Source organism: Sarcophilus harrisii, chromosome 2 (genome assembly GCF_902635505.1).
Source record: "Sarcophilus harrisii chromosome 2, mSarHar1.11, whole genome shotgun sequence".
Classification (NCBI taxonomy): domain Eukaryota; kingdom Metazoa; phylum Chordata; class Mammalia; order Dasyuromorphia; family Dasyuridae; genus Sarcophilus; species Sarcophilus harrisii.
The window spans coordinates 530550671-530566141 of NC_045427.1; the positions used below are offsets into that span (position 1 = coordinate 530550671).

At 34.0% G+C, this 15471-nt stretch overlaps 1 protein-coding gene across 1 annotated transcript in view; it reads left to right on the top strand.

Moving 5' to 3' along the window:
- The window catches only part of CHSY1 (chondroitin sulfate synthase 1), an 82124-nt gene extending 68007 nt beyond the window's left edge, over positions 1 to 14117 (top strand). Inside the window, exon 3 of the mRNA XM_003755597.4 lies at positions 10818 to 14117. Coding sequence (XP_003755645.2) covers positions 10818 to 12410 — 1593 coding nt within the window. The 3' untranslated portion in view covers positions 12411 to 14117. The remainder of the gene's footprint in view (positions 1 to 10817) is intronic.
- The last annotated feature ends 1354 nt before the right edge of the window (positions 14118 to 15471 follow it).

The following is a 15471-nucleotide window of genomic DNA, read 5'->3' on the forward strand; positions in this document are numbered from 1 at the left end:
GCACTCTTCTCTCCGATGATACTGCTATTACTGTGGTATAAGTCCACATCACCTAACAGTTGGGATGTTGTAATAGTTTGTTAGTTGATCTGTCTATCACAAATACCTCATCCACTCTTATCTGTCCTGCAGTCATTTGCTAAAGTGAGTTTTCTAAGTCTAACCATATTATCTCCCATTTAATCAGTTCCACTGGCTAATATCTCCAGGATCAAATGTCAAATCATTTGTTTGCTATTCAAAACTCTTCATAACCTTCCTCAATTTTCTAGTGTATAATAGTGTATAATAAGGTATAAAAATACCTTATTATATTTTCAGCACTCAAGCTTGACCTTCCATTTCCCTGATATGGGCATTGTCACTGTCCCCTATATCTCTACCTCTTGACTTCCTTCAAGTCCCAATTAAAATCCCTCCTTTTACAAGGAGCCTTTCTTGATTCCCCTTAATTATAATTCCTTCTCCTTATTATTTCCAATTTATCCTGTGTGTAGATTATGTAGAGTTGTATTCATGCCTTCTCATTAGATTGTCAAATTCCTTGAGACCAGGGACCATCTTTAACCTCTCTTTGTATCCCCAGCACTTAGTGCAATGCCTGGCACTAATAGACACTTAATATTTATTGTCTGACTGATCATATCAAAAAATTTAAAATGTTTACAGCTAATAAATCCTTTCATCAGTATATTATTAATTATTGGAAAGTGATGTGTCAGGGGATTGAACCAAGATGGCAGAGAGTAAACAGTACTTTGCCCAAGATCTTCCTGGCTTCCCTCAGAATCAACACTAGGTCAAGCCTCTGAATGGATTTTGGATTGACAGAATCCACAAATATTTGTGTAACAATTTTTCAACAGAAGATATCTTGGAATGACTTCAGGAAAGGTCTGTCTCAATTGGGCAGGGGGGAATGTGATCCAGCACAGTCACAGCGCAGGGAGGTCTGTGTGGGGAGTCTAAAAGCAGAAGCTTCTGAGCCAAAATACAACATGATTGGCTACTCTGTCCTTGTTCAGATGGCCAGTAAATCAGCAGACTAGCTGTGAGATCTCCAGTGCAACTTCAGAAGGCAAATGGTGAGATGTGAATCCCAGCATAATGGATGGAACTTAGCAAGAGCCACCAAGTGCAATGGGGAATTCTGCAGCTCCAGCACAATATGAAGCCACCTGTTGCCCTGTAAAGGACGCTCAGACAATCTCCCCTGTGCCCTAGGAGCAGACCTCAACCTTTAAAAATGAACAAAAAAGCTCTAACCATAGATAGTTATTATGGAGACAGGGAAGAACAGAATTCAAACCTAAGGACACCATAGGCAAAACGCCTACAGATAAAGCCTTAAAGAGGGATGTGAATTGGTCTTCAACTCAAAAGGCTGTCTTGGAAGAATTCAAAAAGAATCTTATAAGAGAGTCACAAAAAATGGGGAGAGGAAATGAGAGCTTTGTAGGAGAGTTTGGAAAAGGAAACATAGAAATTGAAAAAAACAACTCATTTAAAATTACATATGATGAAATGGAAAAAAATATTGAAGAAAACTTCTTTAAAAAAATAGATTTAATCAAATGGAAAAACAAAAACAGCTCCTTGAGAAATGGAATTGGTAATATAGGGGAAAAATCCCATTCATTGAATTCCCAATCCCTATATTTATGCCCACCTGCATTTTTGATTTCCTTCACAAGCTAATTGTACAATATTTCAGAGTCTGATTCTTTTTATACAGCAAAATAATGTTTTGGTCATGTATACGTATTGTGTATTTAATTTATATTTTAATGTATTTAACATCTACTGTTCATCCTGCCATCTAGGGGAGGGGGTGGGGGGGGTAAGAGGTGAAAAATTGGAACAAGAGGTTTGGCAATTGTTAATGCTGTAAAGTTACCCATGCATATAACCTGTAAATAAAAGGCTATTAAATTAAAAAAAAAAAAAAAGAAAATTTGGTCTTCAAGTATAGAACTGAAGAGAAGCATAAAAAAGTGAAAAGAGAAGGGGAAAAACTATGTTTTTTAAAAGGTTAAAATATTTACATCCTTATATGGGAAGATGATATATTTAATTCTTGTGAATCATATCTTTGCTAGGAGTGTACTTACAGAATGTAGGTATAATTTGACTTTATTGTGATGATATATAAAAGAAACTAGGAGTAGAAAAGGCATTATCCTGGAAGAAGAGGAAAGAAGAGGCAAAATGGGGTAAATTAAATCACGTGAAGAGGCAGTATTATACAGATAGACCAGGAAGAAGTTGTTGGCCCAAAGAGTCAAATTATTCAGAAAAGCCAAAATGACGACAAGTGGCCAGAAGAGGCAACTTCATGGTTAAGAGGTTAAGTGAAGAGTGATGGCATTATGGACTAGTATTTGCTAAAAAATTATTGACAAATGGCTCTTTTTCAAAAAATTTTGGTTATTTTAACACTACTTGAAAAGTCATAGTAGTGAAATTCCTTTTTTTTTTTTTTAATTAAAGCTTTATTTTCAAAACAGATGCATGGATAATTTTTCAACGTTGACTCTTGTATAGCCTTGTGTTCCATTCCCCCCCCCCCAACTTCCTCTCATCCCCTGCCTTAGATGACAAATAATCCAATATATATTAAATATGGCAAAAAATGTTAAATCCAATATATACATGCATATTTATACAATTATCTATCGGGCTGCACAAGAAAAATCAAAAAGGAAAAAAAAATGAGAAAAAAAAACAAAATGCAAGCAAACAACAACAAAAAGAGTGAATATACTATGTTGTGATCCACACTCAGTCCTCACAGTTCTCTCTCTGGGTGTAGATGGCTCTCTTCATCCCAGGACCATTGGAACTGGTTTGAATTGTCTCATTGTTGAAGAGATCAGAATTGATTATTGTATAATCTTCTTGTTGCTGTATCCTGTCTACTCACTTCATTCAGCATCAGTTCATGTAAGTCTCTCCAGGCCTCTCTGAAATCATCCTGCTGATCATTTCTTACAGAACACATATTCCATAACATTCCTGTACCATAACTTATTCAGCCATTCTCCAATTAATGGGCATCCACTCAGTTTCCAGCTTCTTGCCAAGTAATGAAATTCCTAATGACGCCCACCAATTTCTGCTCTTCTGACTCCCCTGTTCTTTCCAGTTTGGATGACTTTCTCTGTCTTCATCCTCCCTGGCCCATCTTGAGGCTTCTCTTGGTCTTTGGGTTTTTGTGTTGCCATCTCTTGATGCTCCTCCTGTCCCAGTTTTCTTTCTGGCTCAGCCTCGGTTGCGTAGGCCCTCTTCTTCTGCAGCAGGGGTTTTACTTGTTGGGCGTCCTCGGCCTCTTGTGCTGTCTGATGAAGCCTAGGCTGTGGTCTTTCTCAGAGTGTTTTTTAAAGACATAAAGGATTGTTGCTGTTCAGTCATTTCAGCAGTGTCTGACTCTTCATGACCCCATTTGGGGTTTTCTTGGCAAAAATACCAGAGCAGTTTGCCATTTTCTTATGAAGCTCATTTTACAAATGAGGAAGCTGAGGCAAGCAGGGCTAAATGATTTGGCCAGGGTTACACCCCTAGTGAGGCCAGATTTGAACTTGGAAAGATGAGTCTTCTTGACTTTCAGCCCCAGAACTCCACTGCACCAGCTAACTGCGGAAAGAATATAAAAGTACAAAGCATTATAAAGGAAATATTAAAATACTTTTAATATTTTTAATAAGTTCACAGACCCCAAGTTAAGAAAACTTTCTCTACTCTCTGGGTCATTTCATCATTTTCCATAACCTCAACTGTTGTCTCTCTACATGTAATTCAAATATCTGCATATTCAGCCCCAGTGTCTTCCCCTGATCTTCAGTCCTTCACCATTTATTTACTGGACATTTCAAACTGGATTTCCCACAGACTTATTAAACTCAACATATTCAGAACTCAACTCATCTTTCCCTACAAACTCTCTTTTCTTCCAGACTTCCCCATTTCTAATGAAGTTGCCACCAACTTTCCAATTTCCCAGGTTTATAATCTCAGCATAATATCCTGCCCTCCTAACTCTTCTTCACCCAAGCATACATACATACATGTTGTATGTGTACATCTACTCACTTGACAAATATGCCATCTCTACCTTCATGATGTCACTTGTATCCCTTTCTGTTCACTCAGAAACCTACCATTTTCATTTAGACCTTCATATTATGTCTTACCTAGATTATTTGCTAATTTGTTTCCCTGACTCAGGTCTCTCTCCTATCCTCCCAGTCTATCCTATACACTGCTGCCAAAATAATTTTCCTTAAATATGGATCTGACAATGCAGTATCCCTTAACTAGCCAATTCCAGTGCTTTCCTTTTGCTTCTAGGATAAAAGCACAAACCTTGTAGAGCATTTAAAGTCCTATAACCTCTTCTCAGCCTCTGTTGCCATTAGATATTATTCCCCCTCCAGCTCCCGGCAGTCCAGCCAGTCTGGCGTTCTCTTTGTTTCTATACAAGATAGTTCATTTTCCATCTCTTGCCTTTGAATTGTCCATCCTTCATACCTCGATAGCACACACCCTCTTCTTACCTCTGTCTCAGATGTTTTCTTCTTTCATAAAGGGAATTCAAACACAGTATCTTCTGAGTGAAGTCTTTCCTGGTCCCCCCAAATATTAGTATCCTCCCCAAACTACTTTGTATTTAGCTTGTTTCTATATATTTGCATTAATTATCTATTTGTATGTATTTATATTCTTGTTTCACCTATTAGAAAATAAACTCACTGCAATTTGGAATTACTTCATTCTTTGTATTTACATCGCCAGGACCTACCAGAGTGCCTGACATGTGGTGGATACTTAAATACTTATTGATTCTTGATGGACACATGACTTCCTTGGAAGATCCTAGAAATTTTTGCTAGGACTTATAAATTCATAGACAAGACATTAGAGACGGTGATGGTAGTGTTTTTTATGGCTGCTAATTTGTAGACCAGATTTTAAGAGAGAGAAGAAAAAGTAGCAAGTGCATAGCTGATTAAGAAAATGGTGAGAATAAGATTTGGATTTCTCAACTACAGTTTAAAGTATAGAATGGCCAAAAGTTGAACATATATTTTGAAGAATGTGTAAACTTTCTAGAGATTTGCAGCTCTGATTAAAAAGAATATAAAGTGAAAGGAAAGGGGAAAGGGAGAAAACAATCTGCATATGATTACCAAGCTAAATAACAGAAAAAGTAACAACTATAATACAGGAAGTTTTGTTGTAAAAAGTCAACCATGAGGGACCAAGAAAGGAGCTAGCAATGAAGCTCAAGACCACAAGCTACCTATTGATATAAATATATTCTGCAGTCATGTTAAGAAGTAAGATATATGAGAGCCTAACTCAAGAGAGCAAATGTACTCTTTTAGCTAGTATCAAGACTTGGAATGATAGTACAATCCAGCAATCCCTAGGAAAGTATTTTGTCTTCAAAAGGGATAGAATGGGGAATGAAACAGTGTTGTATATTAAGAACATAAATTGTTGGGAGAAACTAGAGCAGCAAAACAAGGAGGAGAATATTTGTGGGAAAAAAGTAGTAGTCACAATTCTTATATAGAGAGGTATTCTAATTAGCCTAGAGAGGAGAGAATAACATACATTTCTGTAAAATTTTGCTAGGGATACCTTCTTTACAACATCCCTATAATATGGTTATTTGATACTTCCATGGATCTGTAATCCTCATCATTGTGCTTTTAATGGTATAGAGTTGCTGTATGATTCCTGTCCATATCCTCCTAATAATCATTCATAAGAAATCACCTTTTAGAATAGGGTCCTTTCTCTACTTCTCTTGGTATTGCATAGATAACCAATGCTAGCTATCTATTAATTATGCTTTAGTCTTGCTTCATGACTGACACACTTCCTTTTCTGTTCAGACAATTCCATGATGATTCATTTCATGCTACTCTTATGAACGGTTTTTCATTGGTAATGTTTCTTTTTACTCTTATTGAACCACAACCACAATTCTTTAGAATGGATCAAATCTAATGGAATTAAATTTAATAAAGAGAAATGTGGAGTCCTAACTTGGATTAAATATTATAGCATAAAACAACATTTTAATTGTCCAAGATCTTGGCCTTCTAGTGATATAATTTTATATAATAGTGGTATAATAATAATATAATTTATAAGGATAACATGATGATTACAGCAGCTGACATGAAAGCAATACATGGAAGTTGGATAGAATATATAGTATTGATTTAAAACTTCTAACATCTAAGCTGAACCAAAAATGGAACAGGCTCTCTTGTGAGCCAGTAGAGCCAACAATGTTGGAATAATGGATAAAATGCTATGCAGAGTTCAAAACCCTGAGTTTTGTAAGAAAAATTACTATACAAATTACTACCTACCTGACCTGGACAAATCTCTTAACTTTTTAGACTCAGTTTCTTAATTTGTAAAATTGTTATAATAGTAGTACCTATTTCATAGGATTGTGAGGATCAAATGAAATGATATCTTTTAAGTACTTTGTAAAACTTAGATAAATTATTGTAATTATGTTCTACTTTCATAAGAAGTTTTTACACAAAGGATTGTCATATAAGGATATTCCTGTGTAGGTTGTATGAGATGGAATCTGAGGTCCCTTACAAATAAGATTATATAATTAATTCTTTGAAAAACATCAGTTCATCATTTAGTAAAAGCTTGAATTTTTAACTTAAAAAAATCATCCCTTTGCTTTAAATATGCATAATACTGAGAACTTTTTCAAGGTGCTTTCATATTTTCATTTTATCCTTTGAATAGCTTTGTGAGGTGGAAAAATAGGTAGCTCTTTTATAATAATAGCTTATATTTATATAGCATTTTATGATTTTTGAAGTATTTTCTATACAACTAAAACATTTGGAACAATTACATAAATCCAGGAATATAATACAGTTATACTGATTTCCAAGCCAGTGTTCTTTCTACTAGTCATGCTGACTTATAAATATTTTTATATTGATATAGTGAAAACCCACTTATCTGAATACAATAAAAGTAGCATGGTATAGTGGAAACAATAATGAACTTGAAATTAAGAGACCAATTTTAATTTCTGGTTCTGTCACTTACTGGTTTTGTGACCAAGAGAAGCCATCTAACTTTATATACTCAGTTCCTTCCTATGTAGAAGGATAACTACCTGAATACCAGTGCTATTCAAGTCAAATCCATAGGCATTTATAAAATATTCCAGACACTATCCTAAGTGTTGGGATTACAAATTCAGGCAAAAAGAAAGACAATCTCTGCCCTCAATGAGAAAACATGTAAAAAGGGACTCAAAAGTAGAAGAGGAGATGGAAAAGGTATCCATGTGGTGATAGAATGGAAAAGCCATTCAGTCAGAAGTGGAGCTTAAAGAGGAGTAAAGGAGTGAGCATGACTGACCTGGACATTTTGCCAATGCCAAAGGATCTTCCAGAAGCTTGGAAGTGAATTTGGAGAGTCAACAGCAGACCTGAGAGAAGAATGCTTTAAGAAAAGTAAAAATAATTATGAGCTGCTTGATTATTGTATAAATATATTTACATATATTGGATTATTTGCCATCTAGGGAAGGAGGTGGGGACAAGGGGAGGAAAATTTGGAATACGAGTGTCAATGTTAAAAAATTATCCATGTATATGTTTTGAAAATAAAAAGCTTTAATTAAAAAAAATAAAATAATTATGAGCCGCTAATATTAGAAGATTTGGGGCTAGCTACTTTAATCTTTGTATTAGGATCAGTCTTCTAAAATCTATTTACTTGGTTTTACAGCTGCCTTCTTATACTATTGTATCAAAAAATTAGGGTCTCTCCTTTATTCCCTTTTTTCCTTGGTTAATCTTAGAATCAAAAAACCTGTTTTCCAGTATTAATTCTACAGCTTTTACTGTACAACAATGGGCAAGTCATTTATTGATAAACTCTAAGTTTCTACCTTTGTAAATAGTGATAATGGTACTTCTGTTATCTCCTTCAGAGAACCCTTCAGAGGGTTCTTATAAGAAAAACACTTGGTAAACTTTAGCATTATGAAAATGAATGCTATCATTTCTTTCTGTTGCCTTATGAAATCCATGAGATCTTTGCTTTTTTTAAACATAATTTTACTTCTCTTGTCTTAACCCAATACTTCTTGTCATTCAACTTTATACTTAAAGGAAAAATGACAAAGAGACCGAGGAGGTAGAATATTTCTCAGTGAACTCTTCCAGTGCTAGAACATGAACCAGAACCTAAAATCTTAAAAGTCTTAGCCCCTGAGAAGGAGCTTCAGAGGCCATTGATTACAAAACATACCAGCTACAATAGTAATCAGGATTGATTTAATGATTTCCCTCTATGTACTTAGCAAATATCTCCTTAACCAAATGATACCGTGTCTAAAATTCCACTATAGTAATTTATTATCAAGCATGCTAATTTGTTAAATCCTGAATGAAACTTCTTTTAAACAACTAATAAATCAGTGTGAACCTGAATTGAAGCAGTATTTCTTTAAAGTTTCCGTTTCAAAAATAGGTGTAGCTAAAGGAAAGCACTCTCTTGTGTAAAATTGTGTCACTCCTTTTCTCACTCCCAAAATTTAATTGGTAAAGAATGAATATTATAAAATATCCAAGGGAAAAAACCCCAACTAAATTTTCTAACTCTGCACCCAGCTCTTCTCAGATCCTTGGCTGCTTTTTCTCATTATCTAACTTTGGGACTCAGATACTACTTTTGGCAAAAAGAATAACTCCTACAAATTTCTGGCTCAAACTTGTGGGTTTTATGCTTTCTATTATTGTGGCTAATTGAGAGTTAACTAAAGTGTTGTTTGATTAGGAGATAGTATTCAGTACCTGATTGAAGACTGCATATTATATAATGCACTAATTATTTGATTTTGAAGCAGGTAGATGCCAAATTATAGGGTTTATTTCCTGTCCTAATATAATTAATTTGAACAAAATTTCATTTGGCTACCATCCCATCAGGCTGCCAGAGTTTTAAAGAATTGTTCAAATTGTAGTGTTCAAAGAGAGTAGCAATTAGAGCTAAAATTTTTATCTCTGGTTTCTTTTGAAATAATTAAATTTCTAGCCTATGCTATAAATTGCATGAAAATGCCTGCAATTTTTTTCCCACCAAATTGTCACCAATATAATTGTTTTCAGATACAGACATTGTAATTAGAATACTTGAAACCTGTGTTTGGATATCAGAAATACTTGTGAAATAAAGGAAACTCAAGAGTGACATAAAAATCATAATATAGTAAGAATACCTAAAATTACATCTCTTTAGCATTTTTGCTAAGTTTAATTTTGCTATTGAACATCAATTTTAAGTTTTAAATATCAATTATATTTTCTTATATAAATTAGCTATTTTAATTTGTGACAGTTTTTTATACTTTATATTTTAGTTACATTTTCTATAGATTTTAAATATTTATTTAATTTAATTATTCAACTTTGCTGAGGAATAAAGCAAAACTATTTAGACTTTATTCTTTGAAAAGATTGGCTCCAAATTTGTGTTTCCTAAAATCTGTTTTGTAAGAAGAATTTATGAGGAGTCTGACTTCATGTTCTTTATCCTTTAATATGACCCTTATAACATGAAACTCTAAAGGAGGTGTATGTTGTTGCCTGCCACTTCAAAGAGGCTATGGCTTCAATATGTAAGGTTTTTTTTGGGGGGAGGGGGGAATTGGAGGACCTAACAGACAGTAGTTATAATATATGGGTTTCTTTGGGGAAGGGAATGGGAATCTTTAAGAGCATACCTTCCCTTTCTCATCCTGGAGATTTTGCCAAAGTTCCATGAAGGAGTAGTGAGAAAGAAAGTAGACTAATAGCATCATATTGTTTGCTTCCTCAATTTGAGAAGCATAACCCTTGAATCCTTTAGCTAATGGTGAACATTTGCCTCAAGAATGATAACTTAACTTACATGAACTGATGCTGAGTGACGTGAGTAGAACCAAGAGAACATTGTACACAGTAACAAGATTATGTGATGATCAAGTGTGATGAGCTTGGCTCTTCTCAACAATGTGATAATTCAAGGCAATTCCAAAAAACTTGTGATGAGTAATCTGCATCCAGAGAAAAAACTATGAGGATTGAATGTGGATGAAAACATAGTATTTCCCCCTTTTTTGTTGTTGTTATTGTTTGTTTAGTTGCTTTTTTCTTTCTCATATTTTTCCCCTTTTTATCTGATTTGTCTCTCACAGCATGACAAATGTGGAAATATGTTTAGAAGAATTGCACAATTTAACCTATATTGTATTATTTGCTGTCTAGGAGAGGGGATGGGGAAGAGAGGGAGAAAAATTGGGAACACAAATGTTTTGCAAGGATGAATGTCGAAAACTATCTTTGCATGCATTTTGAAAATTTTTTAAAAACTTGTTTTTTATAAAAGAAAAAGAATGCTAACTTAAGGATAATGTCTTCGTGTTACATCAACAGGTACTCATCTCCATATGGAACATTCAAGAGCAACTTTCTAAAGATTCCACTGCTGACTATAGTATTATGTTGATCACAAACTTTGGATACCAAGTATACAGACTATTGTTAAAAATAATTATTTGCAGCTTTGTCTTCATTAGCTTTTTATTAATATTGTTCATAATCCTCTTATTAGCTGGTCAAGTTAGAACCCCGATGCCTTTTATGCATTATGAGTTATTCTTGAGGTTCTTTAGAGTGAGCTAATGCATAAATCAAGAATTGCTGAAATAGAGCAGAATTTTAAAATATATAATATTAAAATAATAATTTTGTTTATCTTTTTTTAATTAGATGCAGCAGCTGTTTTATGAGAACTATGAACAGAACAAAAAGGGTTATATTCGAGACCTGCATAATAGCAAAATCCATCGAGCTATAACTTTACATCCCAACAAAAACCCTCCTTACCAATATAGACTTCACAGCTATATGTTGAGTCGCAAAATAGCTGAACTACGACACCGAACCATACAACTCCACAGAGAAATTGTTCTAATGAGCAAATACAGTAACACAGAGATTCACAAAGAAGATCTCCAGTTGGGAATTCCACCTTCTTTTATGAGGTTTCAGCCACGCCAACGTGAGGAGATTTTAGAATGGGAGTTTCTTACTGGAAAATATTTGTATTCAGCTACTGATGGTCAGCCCCCCAGGAGAGGGATGGACTCTTCTCAGAGAGAAGCTTTGGAAGACATTGTTATGCAAGTCATGGAAATGATCAATGCAAATGCTAAGACCAGGGGGCGAATTATCGATTTCAAGGAAATACAGTATGGTTATCGTAGAGTCAATCCTATGTATGGGGCTGAATACATTCTCGACCTACTACTCCTCTATAAAAAACATAAAGGGAAGAAAATGACTGTTCCTGTTAGAAGGCATGCCTACTTGCAGCAGACCTTCAGCAAGATCCAGTTTATGGAGCATGAAGAAATGGATGCCAAAGAATTGGCCAATAAAATTAACCAGGAATCTGGATCCTTATCTTTTCTCTCAAATTCTCTGAAGATGTTTGTTCCTTTTCAGCTTCCTGGATCAAAAAATGAAAACAAAGAATCCAAAGATACAAAGATAAATATCTTGATTCCTTTGTCTGGACGATTTGACATGTTTGCAAGATTTATGGGGAATTTTGAAAAGACATGTCTCATTCCAAATCAAAGTGTCAAGCTTGTTGTCTTACTGTTCAATTCTGACTCTAATCCAGACAAAGCAAAACAAGTAGAACTGATGAAAGATTATCGTATTAAATATCCTAAAGCTGATATGCAGATTTTGCCAGTTTCTGGAGAATTCTCAAGAGCTCTGGCTCTTGAAGTTGGATCTTCCCAGTTTAATAATGAATCTTTGCTGTTCTTTTGTGATGTTGACCTGGTGTTTACTACAGAGTTTCTCCAACGATGTCGAGCAAATACAGTTTTGGGCCAACAAATATATTTTCCAATCATCTTCAGCCAGTATGATCCAAAGATTGTTTATAGTGGGACAGTTCCCAGTGACAACCATTTTGCCTTCACTCAAAAAACTGGCTTCTGGAGAAACTATGGGTTTGGCATTACTTGTATTTATAAGGGAGATCTTGTTAGAGTAGGTGGCTTTGATGTTTCTATTCAAGGTTGGGGACTTGAGGACGTGGACCTTTTCAACAAAGTGGTTCAAGCTGGTTTGAAGACTTTTAGAAGCCAAGAAGTTGGAGTTGTCCATGTTCACCATCCTGTCTTTTGTGATCCTAATCTTGATCCCAAACAATACAAAATGTGCTTAGGGTCTAAAGCATCAACATATGGATCTACACAGCAGTTGGCTGAATTATGGCTAGAAAAAAATGACCCAACTTATGGGAAAAGCAGCAATAACAATGGCTCAGTGAGGACAGCCTGATGTCCAGCTCTGCTGGATAAGACTCCTTTTTTAATTATCTAATTTATTTTTAAAAATTTTAATATGATAGGTCATTTTTGAAGTCCACACAAGGATATATTTTAGAAGTGATTTTCTTATAAAGAACTCCTTAGAGACTGAGCTTTTTGAACAAAAATGTGATCAATATTTGCCTTTGAACACATCTTGTTGAACATTATGTAGCAACCCTGCATAATTGTGACTTGAAATAGAACTCTGATGAACAAAAAAAAATTTTTTTTAACCTTTTCATTCCAGACTTCTTTGCTATGGGTTCTATAGTGGAGAACATGAACATTAATGCAAAGTATTATTGTAACAAAACACTGTACCTTTGGTAAATGTTCTGTTGTGACTGTTAACATTGCACAGATTCTACCTTTTTTTCTTTTTCAAAAAAGATTTTTATTTTTTAAAAAGCCATTACATGTTCAAGTTTATAAAATAAGGAAGTATGACAGTAGCTGTGTCATTATCTTCAAAATTACATTTCACCCAAACTGTAATTTTGTTGTGATCATGTAACTTTTGGGGAAGGGTAAGTGGAAGTGGAAAAAGCACAATATGTTATGTGGTTATTCATAGTAATTTATTTGGCATTAAGTCCTAAGTGGATTTGAATCATATTACAAGGGAAATTTAGTATTTCTCCTTTCCTGGTCTTTTACTTTAGAGCTAAAAGGCAATATGTTAATATTTAGTCTGGCAAAGCAAAATTATTGTTGCAAATTTAAAGTATATAAGTAAACTTTTAAAAAATTCCCTCCCTAATGAGTACATTGGGGGAAAAAATATTCAGTGTTCTGTATTTCTAACTGCATTCACTTTATCCCATATGTGTTATGTTGAAGATGATTATTTCATTCTTTGAAAACTGCTTTATTTTTCTGTATCTGATATACATTTTAATTTATTTAATAACCATGGCATAGATTCCTGTCCTATTTTTGAATGCCTGTTAGTCATTAATATTTGTGTGTATTAGGAGTTTAAAAAAAAAATCACTGTTAGTGTATGTCTTCTTTACAGTAAACTGATCTCCAAAGAGTTCTTTTTTGAAAAGTTTTTTTTTTCCTCCCACCTATAATTTGTAGTCTTTCCATTTTACAAATTAAGTGATTTTGAATATTTTTGGTGCTCACACATTAAAAGAAAACAAGTCAAATGAATCTGTATATGACTGCATCAGAAAATTTAAATTTGTTTTAAAATTACAGGTTGAATGTGCCTTAATGAAAGGAAATTTTTTTTTTCATTTAAAGTTCAGACAGTGATAGAATTGCCATTTTAATTCATATGTGTAAATAGCTGGTTGCTCAGATGGAAAAATAAACTAGTGAATGATATTTTTTTTATTTTATTTACTAGTACCATTTAGTCTCATTATTCATAGTTTAAATGAAGAACCTTATTACATTTGGAGAGAAGGAGAAGAAATAGCATACTTATTTTAAAGACTGACCAATGAAAAAATGATTCCTTGAGCTATAGTTTTTGTGTGAAACTAATTTATAAGTACTTTTTTCCATGCATTTATTCATGGAATGAACTGTCCCTTTGTCTCTTCCCCATACTATCTAGTTTGCTCTGTATTCTTGAGAGTTTTAGGATAGAGCTGTAGGATAAATTACATATTGTTGGCTTATATAATCCAATAATAAAATAACATTACACAGTGAGATTTTTGGTGCCAGGGCTTGGTAAACTTTTGTGGTGTAGAGTATTAAACTCCCAGAATAGATATTTATAGTATAATTACCATCAAATCCCAAGAAAATGATACTGTATTTCAATATAATTGAATAATTCAATATAATTGATAGTCTTTTTTAATGACAAATTTTAGCCTTTCCCAGGGAAAGAACAGATTTTAAAAGCTTTTAATGAATAAAAAGAACTGCATATTGTTATCATTCTGACAAAGTAGTTTAATTCCCCTCTTCCTTTCCTCTTCATAATAAATTGTGGAACTTTAAAGAAATGAGATTTGGGGGGGGCATAAGGTGGTTATATTTTGTTCTTTTTAAAACTGATTAATAATTTGATATTAATCTTTGTCAAATCTAGGTAAGGTTTGAAAGTCACATTCACCTTGATAACTTGTGTTTGAGGTTGCCAAAAATTGTCTTCTATAAATGAAAACACAAGATAAAATTATTCTCATATAAAAGTTAGTGTATACTCTAGTACACATGGTTCTAAAGGTGAAACTTCAGCATCAAATGCATATTTAGTTAATTTGAGGAAAATATACCTGAGTTCTTTGTGACCTCTAGAAAATTTTTCCTCCCAAAGTAGTATCAACTTAAATTGAAACAGGATCACTAATAACCCCTCTGCAGACCTACCCTTTTGACTTAGAAAATCATATAAAAACATCTATATTCTATTATATTTTTATTTATTTTGTTAAATATTTGCCAATTTCAGTTTTAATCTGGTTCAGCATCTGGGGGGTTATGTGTTTCACACTTCTGATCCAAAATCTAAAAAGTTTTAGGGCATTAGGTTGCTATTTAGGGAATTGCTATTATTGTTATCAGATGTTATTCTCATCAGATAATGTTTTCTACTTTCACTGCCTCTCAAGATAAATTAAAATCCTTACAGAAGTCTCTCACCAGGACCTGAGGCTTTCTCAGATTCCAAGGCAGTAGTTAATCTCAGGCACTGTGGTTTTTCTCTTTCAAATCTGGACCACAGTTCACCAACATCTGTGCCATAGGGTAACATTAGGGAGGTAATTAGCCCCTGTATCCCCTGTTAAATAGTTTATTCTTTTAGAAAAGGTTAAGTATTAATTTCTTTGAAGCCATTTGTATTCATTCTGTCTGGAATTGGGCATGGAATAAATTTTCTAAGTGGCACAATACCAGTGTCCATGACTGCATTGGGAGTAAGGAGATTATGACCTTAAGCTAGAACTCTTCCCCTCTGTTCTTTTTAGTTTCCTCATCTGTTAAAGAAGAGGATTAGATTTGTTAACTAATCTTTCCAAATTAAGCTCTTGTGTTACTATGCGTATGTGGTAGCATATCCA